At 37.5% G+C, this 21,969-nt stretch overlaps 1 protein-coding gene across 1 annotated transcript in view; it reads right to left on the reverse strand.

Annotated features, from left to right (window-relative positions):
• Olfm3 (olfactomedin 3) overlaps positions 1–19,806 on the reverse strand; it is a 40,262-nt gene extending 20,456 nt beyond the window's left edge. Inside the window, exons 1-4 of the mRNA XM_032897444.1 lie at positions 19,651–19,806; positions 12,285–12,431; positions 5,722–5,877; positions 805–1,024 (exon numbers count right to left, since the gene is read on the reverse strand). Coding sequence (XP_032753335.1) covers positions 805–1,024; positions 5,722–5,877; positions 12,285–12,431; positions 19,651–19,779 — 652 coding nt within the window. The 5' untranslated portion in view covers positions 19,780–19,806. The remainder of the gene's footprint in view (positions 1–804; positions 1,025–5,721; positions 5,878–12,284; positions 12,432–19,650) is intronic.
• Between the last annotated feature and the right edge of the window lie 2,163 nt (positions 19,807–21,969).

The following is a 21,969-nucleotide window of genomic DNA, read 5'->3' on the forward strand; positions in this document are numbered from 1 at the left end:
GAATTCACCACAAACAGTGCCCTGGGAATACAGGGAGATAAAGAGGATTTAGGAGGAGTTGAGAGAGAGAAAATTGTGATCGGAATATATTGCATGAAAACAAATATTTTTCAATTAAAAAGCGTTGAAGATTTCTATGCATTCATGCACACTTTCTGTTCACTTTATTTCCTTTTAATTATCTTCTGTGATTCCTTTGTAAAAATTGAGATGACTGCAATGGAGCCTCTGATATGGGACTTTCTGCCCTGATTGGTTCTATATTTTGGTGGTTGTGGTAACTCCCTTAACACAACATTTTGTAGTTTGGCTTATGTTTAATCATCTGAGTTACATGTTAAATGGTATCCAAAATGTTTTTTTGTAACCATTCACGTTTTATTTTAAACTTTGTAAGTATCCACTATAGACTGGTTTGCTGCAAATAATCCATTTCAGGTATATCATGCCTCTTCCCTTTTAATTGTTTCAGAAAATGTTTTATTTTTGAGAACATTTTCTTTGAATTTGATTCCTGATCACTTTATTTACTGTCAACAACTAAAACAAACCAACCAACCAAAACAAAACAAAACATACCAACAAAAATGGAAGAAAGTTTATTTTTTCCCCTAGTCAAACACACTGGTTATTTAAGCCACAGAAACGTGACATGGCCATGCTCAAGTGACTAAGGGACACTTGGCCCTGTAATTCAGGACTGACTCCCTAGAAGTAAGTCCTTTACTCTGACTTCTGTGTAAGAATACAGTCTCCATGGACAGGGAAACTCACGACCTAAGCCAATGAAAGAACTTGACTCACTTAGCTTTTTCATGCAGTCACGAAGCCTGGTTTCTAAGCTGAGGACCCGTTGGTGCAGCTCTTCATAGTCATAGGCACCGATTTCCTCCTGAATCCCAGTGAGGACTGAAGACAGGTTCCGGATTTCCTCCTTGAACTGAGTGATGAGCTTTGCGTCGGTTTTGTACTGCTCCAACACTGGGATCAGGGGCAGTAGCTCGTCCATTTTCTCTTTTAACTCCTGTGGAAAGCAGTAGAATGTTTCCAAGAGTCATTTAAAACAGAAAAGGCAGCCGTGTTCTTTGAAATAAGACATGAAAAGGAGCTTATTTAACGAGTTTCAAGGCTCTTTATTGATATTTGGGCTGACACCAGGTCGGCTTTGTTAATGTAAGTGGACACATGATTCTTGGTAATAAATCTTTGTATCTCATCCTGTTAACGCAGCAATCTCTCTTTGAGAGATTACATGCATTGCTATAAAATAAATTGATCTTTACTATATTTAGAAAACCTTCCTATCATAGCAATTACGTCTCTTGGATTATTGTACTTTCTAGTGTTTTATAACCTGAATAATGCATCATCTCATTTGGAAACAGAGACATGATCCCATTTCCCAGTGATTTATTGAATAGCAATACTGGAAAGAAATCAAACATCTTATGAGACATTAGGGAAAGTGAATTATGCCACAACTGAATATCTATACCATAGAACTACATAAAGGAGAATTTTTGACTCTAGACTAACTTTTTCCTTGAATTTAAGACTGTTTCTAGGGCCAGTTGTTGGCGTTTCTGGTGTTTGTTTGGTTTTGTCTTTCATTTGTCCTCAGGTGTTTCCTGTCCTGTGGAATATTCCTGTTAGGAGAACTTCAGTAGGAAGGTAAGTTCAACTACATGATAAATCATACAAAGCTTTGCAAAAGTTGATGAGACATATGCTGCTGTTTCCATTTTGAATCATTAACTGAACTCTGTCCAGTTGTTTTCTAGCATAGATAACTAAGATGTCATTACAGAGTGCAGAGTCACTTATCCACCATGCAGTGAATTAACTCCTTAAAGGAACAAGGTGCGTAGTTTATATAGCAGTTGGGCCAGGTGCACAGAGCTGTTCAACATTAAAACACTGAATTTTTTTGTCAAGGAACCAAGCAACACATGTTGTCGGTGTTCCCTATTCCTCATCATCACAAGCCTGGACCACAACTTGTGCTTTTACTCGCAACTTCTATGCTTATTGCACAAACTTCTTTCCCTTTAATTTTGTAGACGTGAACAACAAAAGTACTGCAGGATCTTGAGTTAACTATGAATTTATTGCAGATGATATAATCTGTTGAAAGAGTTCCAAAGTATGATCCTTTGAGAATAACCCATGGACTCTGTCGGAAGCCGTACTGTATGATTATTGAAGGAGCTGAAAATTGCATTTTTAGATTACACTTAGAAAATGTTATTACTGTAAACACATTCGAGGAGCAGAAGCTCCCATTGCTGCCCTGATTAACGGGCTTGGGTTTTTGGTGGGGAGACATCTATATGCAACTCAAACCCGGAAATCTTTGAGTTTCTCTGTATGTGCAAGTTGAATGAGATGATTAAAACGATCTCAGTAATGAAGAAGATTTGTAAGGTTTGCAGTCAAAAGGTAGAACTGCAGAGTTTGCTCATTTTACGTCTCATCTTGAAATAAACTTATTAATTTAAGCATCTTGCAGTACCCCTAAAAGGAGATACAATTGTTTCATTAGAATTTTAATGAGAAGAGCTCTGCTTCTCCCACTTGCTGCAGATGATAATAAGTGCCACAATTGAACACTTTACATTTTACTGCGAGCGGGTGTTCAAAGGAGCAGTCTGATGTCAAAGTTTTGGAAGTTTCTTTTCTTTGATGAATTAGAAAGTATTTTTACTTTTTCAAAATTTACTAGACTTTTGACAATCAAATTTGAAGCTTTTGGCACTTATTAGAGGACCCAGGTATATATCATATATGTAAAACTAAAAATGTAATATGATAAGTCTAGCTTTGCTGCTACCTTCTAGAATTTTATTTCAACTGTCTAGCTCTGACAACAGCCAGAGTGCTTGCCAACAACAGTTGGTCTCAGTGTGATGGACAGCTCAGCATTCCACCCGAGAGACCACAGAAGGAAGAGACGACGGTGTTTGTCGTGAGATGAAAGTTTTGCAGCAGCAGAGAGCGTTTTATAAAGGAGTTTTCCACTTAAGCTTGGTTTAAGAATGTTCTACTTCTAGCATTTGTTATCTCTGCATCTAGGAGGAAATGTGATTCATGCTGTAACTCGGGGAAGACATGAGATCCATAAGCATGTTTAGGGCACCTGATTATTACTGTGATTTGGGTATAGAGGAGTGAACTTATGAATGTGGGAATTTTGGCAGACGTGTTGGTGTGCGTATGTATGTGTGCATGGTTGTATGCTATGTATGTGTGTGCCCAGGTGTGTGGATGTATGTGTGCTGCAAGTGTACACATACATGTGTATGTGACTATGCATGAATTTGTGGGTGTACATGTGTGTGTGTGTGTGTGTGCGTGTGTGTGTGTGTGTGTGTGTGCATGTGTGTGTGTGTGTGTGTGTAAGTATACTCACCACTGTGTAGGCCAGAGGTTGATTCAAGTGTCTTCCTTAATCATCCTGTACTTAGAGTTTATTCCCCTGAGATAGGGTCTCTCAAAGTTTCCAGGAGCCCCTATATTAGGTTATATTATCTACTTAACGATCTCTAAGGATATGTCTGCCTTTACTTCCCCAATGCTGAGGACACACACCCCAAACCCTGTTACTATTTGATGTATTCTGGGCATCAGAAATCAAGTCCTTGTGTTCGTACTAACAATAATTTACAAACTTTACCAACTCTCCAGTCCCTATCACTTTAATTCAAAGACCTAGTTTATCCGTTCAGACCTACAGGCTTGAAGTTAGATGTTGTCAATCTGAATCTTCGATTAGGTACTAGAAAATTTATAATTGTGCTTTAGTTCATTTGATGGGGGATAAAAACAGTAAAGCAGTGCTTGCTCGTTGGATAGATGTGATGATTGAACCAATTAATATATACAAATACTCAGAACTCTGCTCTGAATATGTATGTCCAGAAAAATGGTTATTATTATAGTAACTAAAATTTAGACTTCTACATATCCAACATCTCTTTGGATTATGTGAACTATGAAAAAATCAAAATCACAATCACCTGGTATTTTCTGAAAATTCAATATTCTAATCGACACTATGGCTTTCACTATAGAAAACCCTATATACAGCAGGGCAAATATGTTTTTGGCTTCTCTCAGCTTTCTTTCTTTGTTTCCTACAAATGCATTCCCCACTCCTGTTGACCCAGGGAAGCTTACATGGGTCCCTTGATTCTACCAAGTCTGCACCACTCTGTCTCCTGACAGAGTACAGTATGGGCTCCAGCCCTCCTGTCGCTGTCCTTGCTGGGCGTGCCTCTCTCCTCCACTTAGTATTCACAATCGTCTCCTTTGGTAAGGACACAGTCTCAGGTTCACACAGTTGAGTCCTGAGCATTGAAACTCTCTTTCATTTCTAGATCCTCTCTGAAATTTCTTATTTCAGAAGAGAAGGCCACACCCAACATGGTTTTCCTGAACACTGTCAAATCACCTAAATCCCGGGCAGACTGTCAGTGAACAAATGAATCTCCTTTTGTGCTTTTAAACACTGCTGCTGCTTGCTTTGAGCCCAGTCTGTTTCCCTTTTAGCTCCTTTTCATGGAAAGAGTCTGTGCTTCATTTTTCTAGGAAGGGCCTGGCCTTGCGTCACAGAGTGTATGTATGGTATTAATGAATTCTTCTTGACATGGGTGCCTGTTGAGAATTTTTTATTTCTCCCTGTTTATCATTTTCCCCCATTTCTTATATATTTTCAACATTCTGTCATCTTGCTATAACCCATTCTTTTCTTCTTTCTCTTTTTCAAAGATTTCTGTTTTCTTTAAATTTCTCTTCAGTTCAGATTCCTCACTTTCTCTCTTGTCAATATCCTCAACTTTTCTGTCCTGTTTCTTCCATTGAAACTTGACATATAGTGATGTCTTTCATTCGTACCTCTGCTTCTGATATTCCAGAGGCTACAGAGAAAATTCTAAGCCCTGATGATTTCTATCTTATTATAATGTGCCTTTCAAAGATCCTGTTTGTCTCTGACCAACTCCCTATATTTTTCCAGTATGCTCAAAGCCTTGACCACAAGATTGAATTCAACCCACTCCCTTCACTCTGCGATTGAACTTCATAGTCTAATTAGCGGAGGGACAAGAGATAGTATCTGTGGACAACCTTAAGGTTGTTGAAAACTCTTGTGCTATGCTTTTTATGACAAAGCAATACTTTTTTAGTAGAGGCTAAAGTTACATTATCAGACCAGGAAGTTTTTTAAATAAATGACTCTGTCATAAATCATTAATAAAGTCTGCCCAGCATGCTCAGCAAATTTTTCCATTTCTAGTTTCTAGATAATTTGCGTTAAACCACCTAAAATCATTTTTAAAGGTCTCACTTACTTTGAAAACTAGCCTTTGAAAATCGTCATCAACGTTATTTTTCCCTTCTTTAATAATTTATATCTTCACAGTAGGATAAATTCATTAGGAAAATCATTGATGACATAATTATTAATTTTCCTGGGGATTTCCCCTTGTCTTTGATAGTAAAGTACCAATAATTCTACCCAGAAACTCCACATCTCTTTTGGGCAGCACCTTTAAAAAAAAGTCTTCTGTGTTCCTGGTTGTTTGCTAATGGTCACTATTTAGTGATGAGACAGTTATGTTCCCAGGGAGTCTTTAACTTTGTACATGGTCCCAGGAGTACTTATTTCCAGCTGAGTAATGTGCTACCTGCACACTATGCTGGACCAGCAGAATTCACACCTACTTGAAAATGCTTGGTCATTAGCGTCTTCCGATCATCTTCAATCTGCCGAAACTTGGCCTTCAGCCCTTTCATTTGGGTTTCCATCTTTAAGACGTATTGAAAATCTCTCTGAGTTCTCAAGTTTAAGACTTCTATAGACTGGGACATATTCTGCACCTGTTTAAAAAAAAAAGAAGTCATTGGTTGTGCATTATTCTCAGTGTATGGATACTTGAAATCTCTACTAAAATATAAAAATGTTACTAACGTGAACAGAACTACCAAATCAGCAAATGCATGTCTGCTGTCTCATTTTAAACAAGATTCCTTACAATAAGCATTCACAAAATTCAACCAAAAAAGTTATACCTACGCATGTAATGACAATTGGCCATGTATTATTAGAAATGGTCACATAAGCAAAAAGCTAGTAGATTAAAAAAAATTAAAATTAGTTTCATTCCAAGGTTTCATAAGGCAGTAGTACCCAAGATAATGCATGTTGACATAAACTGTGTCTGTAAATGCTTTTTGTAACTTCTGAAATGCCAGGGGTGCTTAGCAACAAACAGTGTGTATCATACTGACAGGGTCAACAGAGTTAGTAGTTCAATCATTTTGAAGCCTAAGAATAAGGAAGAGCGTGAGGTGGAGATTTCATGAAGGATGGAAAAAGTATGTGAAAAAATCCAGCAGAGAGAGAGGCTGGTGTCCCTCAGTCCCCACCACTTAAATCATCTCAGCAGGTGCAGAGCATACTCAGGCTGTCTGAGGCTGGTCTATTTATATACTTAGTATATACACCCCAAGGAGGAACTTTAACAATGCTAAGGACACAGACAATGCATGAACTACTTTGCAGAAGTAAGTGTAGCAGAACGCGTGTAAGAACTCTTATACATTTGCAAATATACCCAAAGTGCAAATGCCTCCAAAAAGCCCAGGGTGTGGAGCATAAAAGCCAGAATCGTTTGTTCAGAGGAAAGCTGAGCTAGTGAACTAGCCCTCTTCTTCCCAACCCTCTTCCTTTTGTAAACAAACTATACCCTAACAAATTGCATAAATTCAACTATACCATGCCTCTGCTGCATCTCCGCGTCTTTGTTCAATTCTTTATTCTAGAACAAAAGAACCTGGCCCTCTCCAGATGAGCTCACCTCACCGAGCCCTAATATCAACTCTAGTTGCATTTACATCATGATGATTCTAAAATACTCCGAGGGATGACACTGAGTTGACCAGGACAAGTGCTGGTAGTGTTAGAACACCTTCTAAGTAGCATGGCGTATGTTTGAGGGACTTGGGAAATGGTAACCACATAAAGTGCTTTATAGATAGGCAGAACCACGAGTTAAGCCGATGGCACTGGGCCAGGTTCATTGAGCCCCAGGCTATTTACGGTAGGAAATGGGTGACCTAGAAAGAGAGCAAAAATGAAAGGAAAGTTGCTCTAATTTTTGTGGTACCAAAATCCTGGGAACACAGAGAAAGCCTGTAATAGAGGGAAGCATTTGAATGAAGAATAGTCTAAGAATAAATTATCATAAAGACAAAGATGGATGTCTACAACGCTGATACTTCAGAGCAACAACTTCATCTTCACCTGGAAGCTTGTCAAAAGTGTGAATCCTGGCACCATCACAAAGACACTCAGTTAGCCTGCATGTTTATCAAGATCCCCAAGTGATTCCTACTTGGGATTCGAGAAGTCCCACTCATCCGGGAAGGTTTTCTATAAGCGATAAACATAATATGGATACAGAACTTGATCCTTTATCATAGATAAAACACAGCCACACATGCAAAAGATAATATGATACATTAAGAAAAATCATGAAGAAATTCACATTAAAGAATTAGAAAAATATGTATTAGGCTGTTAACATTAGTATTAATATTATTATGTCTCAAAGAGGAAAGAACTATGTGTATGTATACAGTGTATATATAATTCCATTTTGATTAAATGATATTTTCATTTGCATTAGTGAATATACCAAAGAACGAGCACACAAAAGGTGATAGGATTGCAAATAGTTTTGTTTTACATAAGTGAATGTGTGCTTCCATTTATTTTTAAATGCATTACTTAGTAATTAGTAGAGTGCTGCTTTCGTTGAAAAAAAAAACACACACACACATGAACTACAAGTGAATAACCTGTTCAGAGATAGACTTTTCCATCAGGAAAAATTATGAAGATTAACACACATACCAGTTATCTCAAAAGAGACCATGGTTGACACAATGCTCAGAATTGTCAATTTTATAAAAGTCAGGGTTTTTAAGCCCTGTGCCTGGGCTTGCCTCGGTTCTTTACCTCTTGATAGACAAGTCAAGTTTTCTTTATCTCTTTCCTGTGATGTCTTGATCTTTAGGCCTCCTTTATGTTCATACTGTCTATTTCAAACATGTCATAGTCTGGCTCAAAGTAATTTTAAAATATGCTCTCGGACAATGTCAGCAAAGTCCCTTGGTCTGTTCTCTTCATCATAGGCTGTATCTTCACATCTTTTACTTGCAGGATGTTACACAGAACCAGACACAGATAAGTGCTTGATAAATATTTCTTGAATAAAATCATCTTGGTTTTCAAATAGTGTTGTGGGTAATTACGATCTTAATATTTTAGGGAAAGTTTTTTTCTTTCCCCACAACTGCTGTACACAGAAATATATGACTACAAATATTTCTCAATTTGAAATTATTATATTCAGAAAGCTTTGTATGTTTTTTAGTCCAATACAAAATTAGAGACAGCATTGAACTCATGGAAACATTATCATGGATAAAAGCATTACTTTCAAAGCAATTTTCTAAACTCATTTAGAGTAAAGCATTTGCATTAAAGAAACTGGCTTCCTATTTAAATATGTAGCAGTCTATGAAGATACCCATCATTAGCATGGTTGATATCCTCCTAAGAATTTTCTATACCTAATCATATTCCACACAATTAGAATATGATGGACAAGAGGAAATATTCAGCATTGAGTTAAAAGCTCATCCCTTATTTTATGTTCTATTTGGACTTCCCAATTGAATTTGCAATTTGATTTGTGTTATGGGAAAATACCCTGAGAAAAATTTTTGATGAGACTTAGTTGTGACCATCTATAGTACACAACCTTGAATAACTGCAGGAACTATATCTGTGGTATAAGATATCATCATGAGTGTCTAAATGGACAGGATTTGCTGTCAGCTCTCCCTAGGAAGAGTTTTCTAGTGTTGATAGAGACTACTCCCTTGAGCAAACATTTCTTGATGATAAAGAACACTGACTTCTCCATTATGTGACTCATAGGAATGAGAACCGTGTTTTTTCTTATGCTCTGTTCTCTCTGAAGCAAGTTTGCTTTTCATGTTTGTTTGGGATTTTACTGTGTTTTGAATGCTGGATGTCATCCACTAGCTCATATACTGAAGGTTTGATTTTTCAAATGACAGCACTATTTTGAGAGAGTGTGGAAACTTAAGAGGTGGGGCCTAGCTGGACTGTTTCTAGGCATGTTTCTAGTCAGCAAGGCATGTTTCATGCCTATACTGTTTCAATGTCCTCTCCCCTGCTTCCTGTCTGTTGGTTCACTCAAACATGTGGTCCCTTTCATGACTGTCTTATCAGCGTCAAGAAACACAATGGCCTAGTAACCATGAACCAAAAGCCTCTAAAACCACAAGCCAAAATAAATTCTTCCTCTCGTACTTTGTTGTTCCTTGATATTTGTCACAACTATGAAAACTACCTAACAGACATCTACACCCCTTGGCAAAGTCAATGTCTCCCATCTCTGATCATCTTTTTTGAAGCATTTGTCCTGTTTTGTTTGCTTGTTTTATTAATAAAATGCATAAGGTCTTCCTGAATGAACACGAATCAGTGCATTTTTACTCCCACTCATAACTCTTACTCCGACCACTTTATATTAAAAAGCCTGTTGCTCAACGTGTTTGGCTAGCTGGGATTTAACAAAAAGAACAGCAGTTGCTTGACTAGGAAGTTTGGTGTTAAAATACTTTTGAAATCTTTAAGGTGAAGTATTATGTATACTGTCCTTGAATTGATTTTATTGGTGAAAATATTGCCCATATCTTAGTCTAAAATCATGTTAGAGAATATTGGTTTGGGCAATGCAAGATACATATAGCAATACACAAAAGCCATATAGCTAACAAGGAGGTTTTTGGGCTAATGATTTTATTTCTGGTGCACTAAGACTGAACTACTGAATTATCTGCATTTTCCAAATATTCAGTAGCATACACATTTGATAAAGTGCAAAAAGACAGAGCATCTTTAAATTAAATTGGAGACCACTAGTGGTATTGAGAATGATATAAAGGACAATGTAGAAGCTACCGGATATAACTCTATAGCTAATGAAATAAGGAGCACTTCAAATTTTACAAATGTAGATTCAGAAAGAACCAGATTGTTTTCATGCGAATTAGAAAATGAACCATGTCTTCTGTAAGTGTTGAATGGAGTGGGTTAAAAATATAAAACAAAACCTGTAATAATGGAAATAATAGTCCCATTATATCTCTAATAGACATTTCTTTTTTGACCTATAGGATTTATCTTTCATTGAATTATTTTAAGTGGCTTTTGAAAAAATATGTATGTGGTTTATTTATGTAATGCACTGCTGAAAGATACTAAAACATAATATGAAGTTACACAATCAAGAATCGTATATTTTATGTAGAAGTAAAAAGACTGTTGGGGAATGTTAGTAATCTGAGAGGAGATACAATTTTATAAAACAAAAATGTATTTAAAAGGTTAAGCCATTTTTGACCCAAATTAATTTCCCTGGTAACTCAACTAAATGTAGTATTTGAAATATTCATAAAAATCAATATCACAAAATAATCATAATATGCCTATAGTAATTTCTAATACCCACTGATTCTAATACAAATGGGACCTGTTTTAGCAGGGGGCAGGAAGAATGGAATCTCATCATAAAAGAAGGCTTGGGAAGAGAGAGAGCCAATATGTGACAAGGATCGCTCCAAGGATAGGGGAAGGAGAAAAGTGTAGTAAGACTTTTGGTCTCTTTAAAAACCCATTAATATTATACGAATTATGTCTTTGTTTTAATCTCAGCTGTGGGATATGGGGCTGCTTCAGTGTGTTCAACTGTAACTATGGTTGTCTCATGCTCGATCTAGGACTGCAGAGAGTTTACATCTGGGAAGTTAAGATGACATAAATGTGAGAGCCCAGATGGGGCAGCTGCTGCTTCCCCTTTCTGCTGTCCCCTCTGCTGTTGCCTTTGTTTGATTTCTGAATAGTCTGGGGATGAAGATTGGACTTGCCCCAAGCAACTCCATGACCCTAATCAGCAGGAAGTAGCCTAGAAAGGTCTACATCCTCTTTCCACTTTAACTTTCTCCTTTACCTAGCACTGGGGGGGTTTGGAAGAAATTAGGGTGGCATAAGGTTGGAAGGAAGGTAGAGGTCTAAGAATCCAATAAAACAATAAAACAAATATCCCAGTAGAAAGACTAAGCTTTGGTACAAAAGCAAGAGAACCAGCTTTTAAAAATATTGTTTATCAAAGGATTTCCAAGTGATGCTCACAAAGGAAACCTTATGACAGATAGAACAAAATTGTGGTAGCTGGCTTTAAGATAGTAAACTTTTGTTTATATTAGTATGCTAGGTGCTTTCATTCTCCTGGCTATCTTAATTTTATGTGAAAAACTCCCAATTCAGTGTCTGGAGTGTGTAATCACAAAACTTTATTCAGCACAAAGTGAGCAGGAGAGCGTGGCATCCTCCACTACACGTGCTGCCTAATTGAGCTCCTTCTTTCCATGATACTTGAAATTCACATGTGTTGTCACCCTTTGCATTACTCACACCACCCCAGCTGTCCTACTGTATTCAGAACCCTTCACAGACAAGTCTGAATGGGGATCATTGAAAGCACCATTCATTGCCTTCCTCCTACCTAACTACGTATAAACAACCTTTCATGAGCTGACTTTCCTCTGTAAATGGGAACAAATCAAGGGCATTCTGCATTTGATTGTTATGAATCCAGCTTAAGTAAATTGTGGAGAGAATGCCACGATTTGAGTGAGACTGAGAGCTTAATGTTCAAAGGAATGATTTAGAGAATGATGATAAACACTTAGAATTATTCATTATCTGTCCAGATAGCTTGCATATTTCATGTCATTATTTTTAACTTCCTAGCAAGATTATTAATAAGAGTCTAATGTATGAGCTCAAAGCGCTTTGTGTGATTCGGAATGTTGAGGCTGAATTGTCAGCATTGGAAAAACACTCCCTGCTTCCTAAATCCTTTAAGAGAAAAAAAAAGGTCATATATTAAGATATATGGTAGAGAATATGTTTTAAGAAAGAAAGACTGGGAACAATAAAAAAGAGTCCCAGAAATTGAATAATATGGCATGAAATTTGAGATTCACATTTCAAAAAACTGGGAAGGCTCTTATTAAAAGAGAGCAAAACCCAGGGAAACTATATGCTATTAATCCACCACAGTTCCCCTCTAAAGAGTGACAGATTTCAATACAAGTATTCACGGAGAACAGAAGCCACGCACCTTTTCCAGCAGCTGGCGGAGCTGCCTGCTTTTGGCATCTCTGGAACACAGGTTTTGTTCTGGAGCCACCACAGTACAAATGCATCGCCCATCGGGGTCCTGTGCTGAGCTGTACACTTGCCACCCTTCTTTGGGGCTAATCTGAGTCTGGGGAAAAGCAAGAGTAAACACAAAGCAGACTTTCACTATAAGGTAAGGAGCAGACAGAGGTATGGTATCATAAGGAGAGGTATTTATTTATTTATTTAAAATTGTGTGTCTTTGTGGGTTTTGTTTTATTATTTTGTGAGTGTATTTTTGTACATGTGTGCAGTTCTGAGGACGTGCTCTCACGTGCATGTCCTGAGGATCTTTCCACCTTGTTCTTGAGACAGGGTCTCTCACTGGCCTGAAGTGCCCTCAAACTGGCCAGCATTGTGCAGTGACCTGTCAATCTCACCATCTCCAATAGCAAGGTCATAAATACATGATGCCACAGCTAACTTTCTATGTTAGTGTTGAAGATCAAATTCAGGTCTTCCTGACTGCATAGCAATTCAGAGATTATCCACAAGATCAAGATAGAAATGACTTAGTAGAATAGTTTTTATAATATAATTGAAAACGTAATCTGAGCAACAGCTTGCAGTTAATTTCTCTGGACACACACCCTTTGGACTTCTTGTAACATTGCAGACAAATTTCAAATATGCCAGAAAATTAAAACCTGGCTCTAGAATAAATTTAGCTTTTGGATAGAGGAGTAGGGCCACCCAATTATCATATTAAAATATTTTAAGAGCAGTGCAAACACTGATTATTAAATCTGTCAGCATTCATGTGCTGTGTCTTTGCTGAGTGGTTCATGGCGTCCATGCCAATTGTCTCTCCAGGGCCAGTTGCCTGTCACCTTCTGTTGTTGACACAAGTGGGAAAGGTGAGCAGGCTCTGATGTTCATTTAACATCCCTTGGCACATCGTGATTAATAACAGTAAAGACTGCAGTCATATTTATACTCTCAATTGCCTTCTTCTAGGATTATTGAAGAGTTATACCCTTCTGAACTATAGTTACTTTGAACCATCTAAAGGACAAAAATCTCACCTTTTTGTCAAGAAAACCAAAGTGCATAGCAGTTCTGTGGTTTTTTGATACAAAACCCTGTATTGGGGACAGTGACGAAGAGTGAAGTTTTGTAGGTATTTCTAGCACTCTCTTTTAGGACCAATAAACATTGAAAGGAAAACCAAAATCAGACCAACTATGATCTCAGATGGAAGGACGTATGTAGATATTTTTAGATACCTAGGAGAAAAGAAAGACCTGCTCCCATTCTAACTTACAATGACAATTATTCAAATGTCAATAAAACTCATGAACTGGGAAGATCAAGCATCTGTGGATCTCTAGCTGCTGTTGGGAAGGTTTTATAACTTATTGTCACCTAATAGCTTGATATTGTGAGATCTAGGTGACATCATTCTGACCAACCGTGCAACAGGAACTAACTTCCCCACAGTCACAGGCAGATGCATCAGTAGAATTGACCTTTGAACTTGTGTAGTCTGATCACAGACCATAAGGCTTAAACATCATATTGAACTATGAATTATTTCTGTCTCCCTTAATATGGATGCTGTAACCCTGATACAGAATCTATTTGTATGGTGGTGACGTCCAGTACTTGGATCTTGAAAGTGAATCCGGTTGATTATGAACGGCCCTTAGCATCCAGGCAGAGCAGCCTTTACTGGTCCAGTTCTCTTTGAACTCTTTGTGTTAATTAGAAGAGCTAAATGAACTATTTAGCAGATTTTAATATTACAACGCTCATTAAATATTTAAGAATGTTCTAAATAAGAGAATTAAAACAATCATTTTTAACAATTGTATCTGGTCTGAGTTCTTTGATTATAATTTAATTGTGTATCTATGCTTTGTAAACATAAAGCTACCATGTGGGAATTCCCCTGAACCACAGGGATTTGGTGTTTAAAAATAAATAAATAAATGGGATAGCCTGAGAAGCAGGAAAAGAAAATCAAAATACATTGCATTTCAGTAGAGTTTCCTTGTAACATCTCGTCTCTTGTAATTGGATTCATTTCTTTGGAACCAATTGCCTTTAGAAATAGTATTTCACGCTACTTACAAGGATCCCATAGTGTAAAGAGCTTAAGGCAATTATTTTTTTCCAAGGTAACATTTAGTACAAACTTGTACCTGTTTTCTACAATTTCAACCCAGAGTTCTTTGTATTTGTCCTCTGCATGTCAATTCACTGACATTCCTAAGCAGGACTGTAGATGAAACAGGCTCTTCCCCCACCCCCAGCAGCTGTTTCCCAGCAGGCAGGAGCATTATCTTGTGTGGAAACACATGACCACTGTGACCATAAGGAAGCAGTGAGCTAAGGGCCAGGCAAACAGAGTACTCCTGAAGGAGGAACTGCAATCATTTACCAGAGCCTAGACAACATAGAAGGCAAAGGAAAGGACCCCATATCTTTGACTGAAAGCAAGTTTGTGGATGGAACATTTTGTATTATACTATTCATGTTTAGTTTGAAAATATTTCAAAAAATTAAAGACCAAGGTAGAAAGATACGAGGGACCGAACTACTAAAAGTGGGGTCCAACATGAGAGATGTAAAGTAGGAAAACATCACATTAAAAAGCATTGTTTATCGGAGTGACAAAAACTTCTCTTAAATTTCTATCTAAGGATGTGTCTCGCTTGCTCCAGAGAGTTAGGTGAGGAGGAGCGTATTAATAGCTTTGGTTACAGAGAAAGGGAAAATGTGAAAACAGGAATTAGAGAGAGGTTAAGAGATCATGCCAGAAGAAATATGCTGTGTAGGATGTGTTAATCAAGATGTCACCCTGTGGCAGCTTTTGTGCTATTACTTACATGAATTTTTGGAACCGAAATAAATATTCTTCATTCAAGAAAACTTCCATCTTTTAAGGGGAAAAAACCCCAACTATGAAAAATAAAAGCAGCAATAGAAATATCAAAAGCATTGTCAAATTTAAGGTGGTCATCTCTGCTCATATTGTTTAAAAACCTCAATGAGTTGGGAGTGGGAAGGGTCATAGAGGTTGTATTTAGCCATATGTCCCTCTGTACAATGGAATTTTATATACATGTTTTTGTGCTTCCCTATGGTCTCTGCATGGTCAGGACTCAGTGCTTCATGTGTCACCCTCTCACTTTGGAAAACTGAGATTTGCGAGCTGAAATTATCTTTCTGGAAATTTTCTCTTAGTCTCTACTCCTGCTTCAGAATTCCAAACAAAAATACATCCCCTTTCGCTCTTTATGTGATGCTTCTATAAAAAGGCAATTGTCACATTCTTTGTTCCTCGCAAGATTTGTTTTTCAGAGCTTTCACGAAGTCTCATTAATTTACTTAGCACAGAATGGACTTAGCCTAATGTTTTGAGAGAGAAAAACAGTCAGAAAAATAGGAAATATGATGGGAAGGCAGCATGTACAGGGGACTCGCTCCTTCCTTACTACTGCAAAAAAAAAATAAATAAATAAAAAAAAACAAACACCCCCAAATCAATAACAGGTAGTAAGATTAGACATCATCATTCAGAACTATAAAACCACATTTTTTTATTTTAGAGTAATATCCTTGGTGGATACTGACAGTGTTTTTCAGAGAATTATAGTCAGGTAAACTGACTAATACATCAGAGTAGTTGCATCTGAGAGACACCAGATAGATGTCTGAAAATGTTGCAAAAAAAAAAAAAAAAAAAAGGCTTATGCCCACAGGTCCCTTCAAGGCCTCTTCCTACCACAGCAGTAGGGCTGGCTATTTGGGAACAGTGTCTGCCGAACACTCTGCTTTTCTAATTGCTCTTTTCCAGGTTATTCTTTGTAAGGCTTCCACAGCATGAGGGAGTTTTTAGAAGCTAAGCCTACAGGGGAAGTGACTGCATCAGAGAGAAGGACCTGAGGGGGCCTGAGCCTGCAGAGACCTGAAGATAACTCTCCCAGCTTCTCCAAAGGCCAAGAGTCCACTCCAGTGTGTAGAAGGGAGAAAAACTAAGCAAGAAAAATAGTAATATCAACATTTAAAAAAATACAAGAAACTTCATCACTTAGTAAAGAACTCTAATAAGCCCCTGGTAGACAGTGTCTTGCAATTTTGAAACTTTAGCTCTTGAAAACAATCACACACTATTATTTCCGAGGCACCTGCCATAAACCAATTTAGTTATCTCTTTTTCAAACTGTCTTTCTTGCTCTTCTTTTTAGGTCAATTGAAACTTTTTTTAAAGCTATGATAACATTTGCATAACTACATGTTTTTCTTTCTGTTACTATGCTATACAAACATAGAACCTATTTTGAGACGTTTTTGTGTGTGTGTGAGTGTGTGTGTGTGTGTGTGTGTGAATGTGTGTGTGTGTGTGTGTGTGAGTGTCTATGTGAGTGTGTGTGTAAGTGTGTTTGCATGTGTATGTGTATGCGTGTGTGTGTGAGTGTGTATGTGTGTGTATGTGTGTGTGTGTATGATATTTCTGCATAGTTACAAGCTCATTTCATTTATACTGATTAACATAGAGGTAGAAGTTAGGAGTGGAAAAATGAATGAGGAAAGCTGATCCCTACATTTGCTTGTACCTATTGTAATAAGGAAGTGTCTTCCCTTCATCTAATTAGACAGAATGCTATGTAGAAACAGAGTTAATGACCCTGTATTTCCATAAGGGATTATTGTAAAGGAATCAGGTGGAAAGTTCCCTTTATCAAAGAGCCTCCCTCACAACACCCATAATATGTATAATGCCACTTAGGAATCTTTTTCCTTCTTTCTTGCAAGAAGTTGGAGAATGTTAAGCAGAGAGCTGAGGTACATAGCTATTTTCTTTTTCTTTGAGGCCAAGAAGAGGAAGAAGTAAGTTTCAAAGGGTGAGGCTACAAGCCTTTAGGAAAGGGATAGAAGAAGGTGCAGGAACATGAGAAACAGTTTGAGCAAGGCAGGGTAGACCTAGTAGACACTGGAAGCCGTGAGGGTTAAGAGTTAGCAATTGATATTACGGAGATATGGCTGGCTCACTGGGCAGGACTGTATCTTATGGTTTGGTTCTCCATCATTATGCATAAAAACCTAATTGGTACACAATTTCAGTCAGCTGTCATACCTTTACAGTGTGGATCTTTGATTATCTCATTCAGAACTCAAACCCCAGAGCTCTAAGTTTCTGTGGAGTATCTTGACTGAGGCAAGGGTTAGACTGTGTGGGAGGGAAGCAGATGGTAGATGTCCAGGACATCTTCCTCTCAGCTATGTGACCTATAACCTGTTGCGCACATTGTATTTTCTCTAAAACTTTAATTAAAAAAAATTCCTCACTTATCCTGTAAGATTTAATTTTCAATGTAAGTAAGCAATTGAATAAATAGTCGATATTGCCAATGATAGTGTGAACACGGGCAGACCAAGCCATTTCTAAGGTCTGATGTAACCTTGCAGCATCGACATTTGCTATTTCTCTAAAGATGATCTGATTCATTCATTCTTCATCTTACAGATTCTAAGCCATGAGCAATGATCTTGAATAATTAGGTAACAGACACTAGTTCTCTTTGAAGAATCAAATAAGAAAAAAGTTAAAAATATTGATACTTAATTTTTTTTTCTTTTTCTTTTCAGAAAATACTAGAATACCATTCATTGATGATTGATCAGGGACCGTAATGAGACTTTCACAATTCTCTACAGTTTCCTAAATTTGTGTTTATTTGCCAAGGAGGACCGGATGAAGTCAAAATTGTTGTTTTAAGATGTATGCACATGTATAGCAGTGATTCATAATTTGATTATCAACCAGACAGCTTTCACTTTGAACTTAAAAATAGAGTTAAAATCCTGAAAGAGACGGAGGGCTCCTGGAAACTTGGTGCTCTTTATTTAGTAGCAGTAGAAAATATGCATGTTGATGCCTATGCGCATATATATATATATATATATATATATATATATATATATATATCTCCCATACTTAATGTGCCAAATTTGATCCTTTATCATTAGTTAAGAATCATCTTTCTAAAAGTATTAATTCTACAACCGCGTTTTCAAAACCAAGTACTTGGACCTTGGAAAAAGTTGACTCAGTAAGTATTAAGTATCTCAGATTGTTTGTTGCAGAAATGTGCATCAATGACATATCATGCTGTCTGCATGACTGTAGGTCTCCTTGACAGCTCTGCTGCCTGGCCTTGCCGTGTAAGTTATGAAGAGACTCTCCACAGAGAAGTTACAAAGGTACCATGAAGGACCTTAGGAAGGTAACATGCGCAAGGCAGGTCAAATCTGACTCCAATGCACTCTGCCGGTGCCTACATACTGTGAGAATCTGTCAAATTATGTAATTAATTCAACTGGGCTACATGGTTAATTATACATTGATTGAGAGGCTATTATTAGAAACTGCAAACAACCACTAAAATGGAGGATTTCTTTCTTTGGCATGGTCCACTAGAGTTATATACAAGATAAAAACTTTAGATATTAGGTTCTTTGTGAATGTTTTATTTGATAGCAGGATTTTTTTTAGAATATGTCTTTTATTTCAGATTTCACATTTTTATTTGAGAAACTACTAATTTATATTTTCCTTGAAATACTGGAGTGTGGATGAACACATCTAATTTTGAAACACCAGAGAAGAATTTGCTAAAATGTGGAAAGGATTAAGACTCATTAAATTTACATGGATGAAGACTCTACAGGACCGATTTATGCCAGAAAAAAAGTCTGTGTAAAATATTAAATAAAACAATCAGAAGGTTTTTTGTTTTTAAAATCAGGTATGTTTCCAGTGGTTCTCACTCCTTAGTGGTTTTGATATCTTTTTGGCATGCTTTAAATTACTGAGCTCGTTTTACAACTCGCTTATGCTTAAAAAGATGTTGGCTTCTCTGACTGAATTAATTACACACAGCCATAGGCATTGCATTCCAAAGGAAGAACTTGCTGTGGCAAAAAACAGATTAGGGGGAATGCAGTCTGTTCTCTAGGAAATTACAAAGGTTTCACACATCACAAGACATACAATAGAAACAAAGCAAAATCAAGAATCCCTTCAGATCTCAAGTTAATTTAGTTAAAACACACCGTTCTTAAGAATTTAATGAGACCGGCCTTCCTTCTTATAGCCAATTCTCCAGCAGTCCCCCTCCCACTTTTTTTTCTCCTGGTGTAACTTTAAAGTGTTCATAAATATCCATGAGTAAAGTTATCACACAGATATTCTGTCTTTGAAGTCCACCAATAAAGAAAGCAGCAGCCTCTCAGCCTTTGAAATTTACGACGCCCACTGTTTTAAATACAAGACGGGCAAACCCACCAGAGTGACTTACTAAGGTATCTGGCGCCGACAGCCTTGTGGTGTTCAGTCCTACAAGGGATGGGAGAGTTTGGGACATCCAGTTTGAGATCATTGCCATGGTGCTGAGCACAGCGCCCAGCTTCAGCAGTGGAGCACTCATTGCTGAAGAGCTAATGAGTTTTCATAGTGACTGATTAGGATCCCGGAGCCCTGGCTGGCAGCGGGAGGCGTGACTGCAGCAAGCCACATCTACAGCATGAAAAGAGACCAACAGCTCTGCTCTAATCACAAGGCAGATCTAGGAACCTGCTCCCCCGCCACCCTCATGGCAAGTGCCTTGCCCTCCTTTTCCTCTCTTCTAGGACACTTTGCTTGGCAAACAGAATAGTTTTGCTAGGGCTGGGTGTAAGGTTGGAGGGCCGGGCTGGGCCGGAGATGGGGAGCTTTTCCAGTTCCATTATACTGTTACGAGAAACAGAATCTGTGTCTTCTGGGTTTTGTGTATAATCAGTTTCTCTTTATCGTTTATAGCAAAGTCAAAAACCACTAAGTGGGGATCTGCCAAAGTGCACATTCCAAATGCCAAACTTAATTTGTACAGATTTCTCTGGGCAAGACCAGAGTGCCTGCGGAAGGGCGTGAAAACAGTCTGTGAGTAATTTCTGAGGTGATCATGCCGTGTGAACAGGAGATCAGTTGTTCAAACAGCAACCTAAAATTAGTGTCATCACTTTAAAACCACAGCCAAAGATGAACAGCTACTGCCTGTGTGAATGTCGCCTCTAGGCACCTTACAACGGAACAGACAGAAGAGCTGGCCTTGAAGAGGATCTTCTGTTGCAGAAATTCTTAGTTTCTAGTTTTGCCTTGGAGAACACAAGTTCTCCATTCTCCTCTGGAGGTTCTCAGTCCTGCATCAGATCTGGTTAATTCTATTTTTCACTTTGTGAAGATTTGCAAACTGGTATTGAAAACTGCAACCTGCAAGAATGTGTGGTCTATTAAAAATGGGTGCAGGAATGGTGGGAACGTCATTCTTGTTTCCTTCTTGCAAACTGTATATGGTGGGTGACATAATCTTTTGGTATTTAGTGTTTTCGTATGAAACACATGGGGTCTCTTCCAGCTCTAAACTTCAGATCTTACTTGAAATGTTATAATATTCTTTCTGTAGATATGACAAAAGAGTCACATCTAAATTTCAGGTTCCAGATGGAACAAATCAGGGGCCACTATTTTGTTTGCCTTTTGTCGTTCTTTTTATAGATGTATGTATTTTAAAACAAAAATGTAGTAAAATATATCAAGGGAAATGTGGGTGAATTAAGGGACAAGAAAGAAAATCATCTTCATTATACCTTGGGAAAATTCTATTGTTTGTATCTACGATTTTTGCAGTTACACACACATACACACACACACACACACACACACACACACACACCAGTGCTAACAGGACAGATGAAATATTTAATAAAGTTAAAAGATACTGATTTACAGTGTTATGCTTTATTCTCAATGAAACACAAAGTGGGGGTGTTTGTTAAGAGCCTTGCATCTACTAGCTTGGGATCTTGGATATGTTCATTTCTCTTTAAAATATATCCAAATCATTTCCTTTTACCTTTATGCTTTAAAAATCATGCCCAGAAAACCAGATATTATTTCTTTTTGTTGTTGAAAACTATGTCATTTGAGAAATCAATAAGCATTAAGTACATTAGTCTACGTGCAGAGTAGCAAGGAGCAGCCAAGGGAAGGAATGTGGAATTTTACATTAGTGTTACCAGGTTACACTGCAAGAATACAAAGTAGCAACAGAAAGCTAAATGTTTTGAAAATACACCTGGAACTCAACCAGTTTTAATAAAGGAAGAGGGTGTCCTTAGCAAAGCTTAATATCCAAAATTGAAAAATTAATACGCATGCAATTATGGGATAATTTAAAAAGCAATGTGGCAGATGGTAACTGTACTTATTAATGAATTAACCATCAACAAAATAATAGCATCTTTGCAAGAATATAGGATTGAATGACAGAGAAGAACGGGGTTCTTATTTGCAAATTACTAAGAAAGGGAAACAGACAAAAAGGAGCACAAATGGAAAGCCGCCTTCATTTTCTCAGAGATGCAAATAAGTCATCCAGCACACTGAAAAAGAGCAATAGCCCAAGTGTATGATTCAGCCATATTTATGAACAGCATAAAAGCCAAAATGTGTTGTTATTACAAGAGGTTTGAGTGCCACGGTGAAATAGAATGCCCAAATTATAATGATTGTTAGTTGTAAGAAATAAAAAATAACTTCAATTTGCAAAGACCTAAATAGTTTGCAGTCTTCTGACAAC

Source organism: Rattus rattus, chromosome 3 (assembly GCF_011064425.1).
Source record: "Rattus rattus isolate New Zealand chromosome 3, Rrattus_CSIRO_v1, whole genome shotgun sequence".
Taxonomy (NCBI): Eukaryota; Metazoa; Chordata; class Mammalia; order Rodentia; family Muridae; genus Rattus; species Rattus rattus.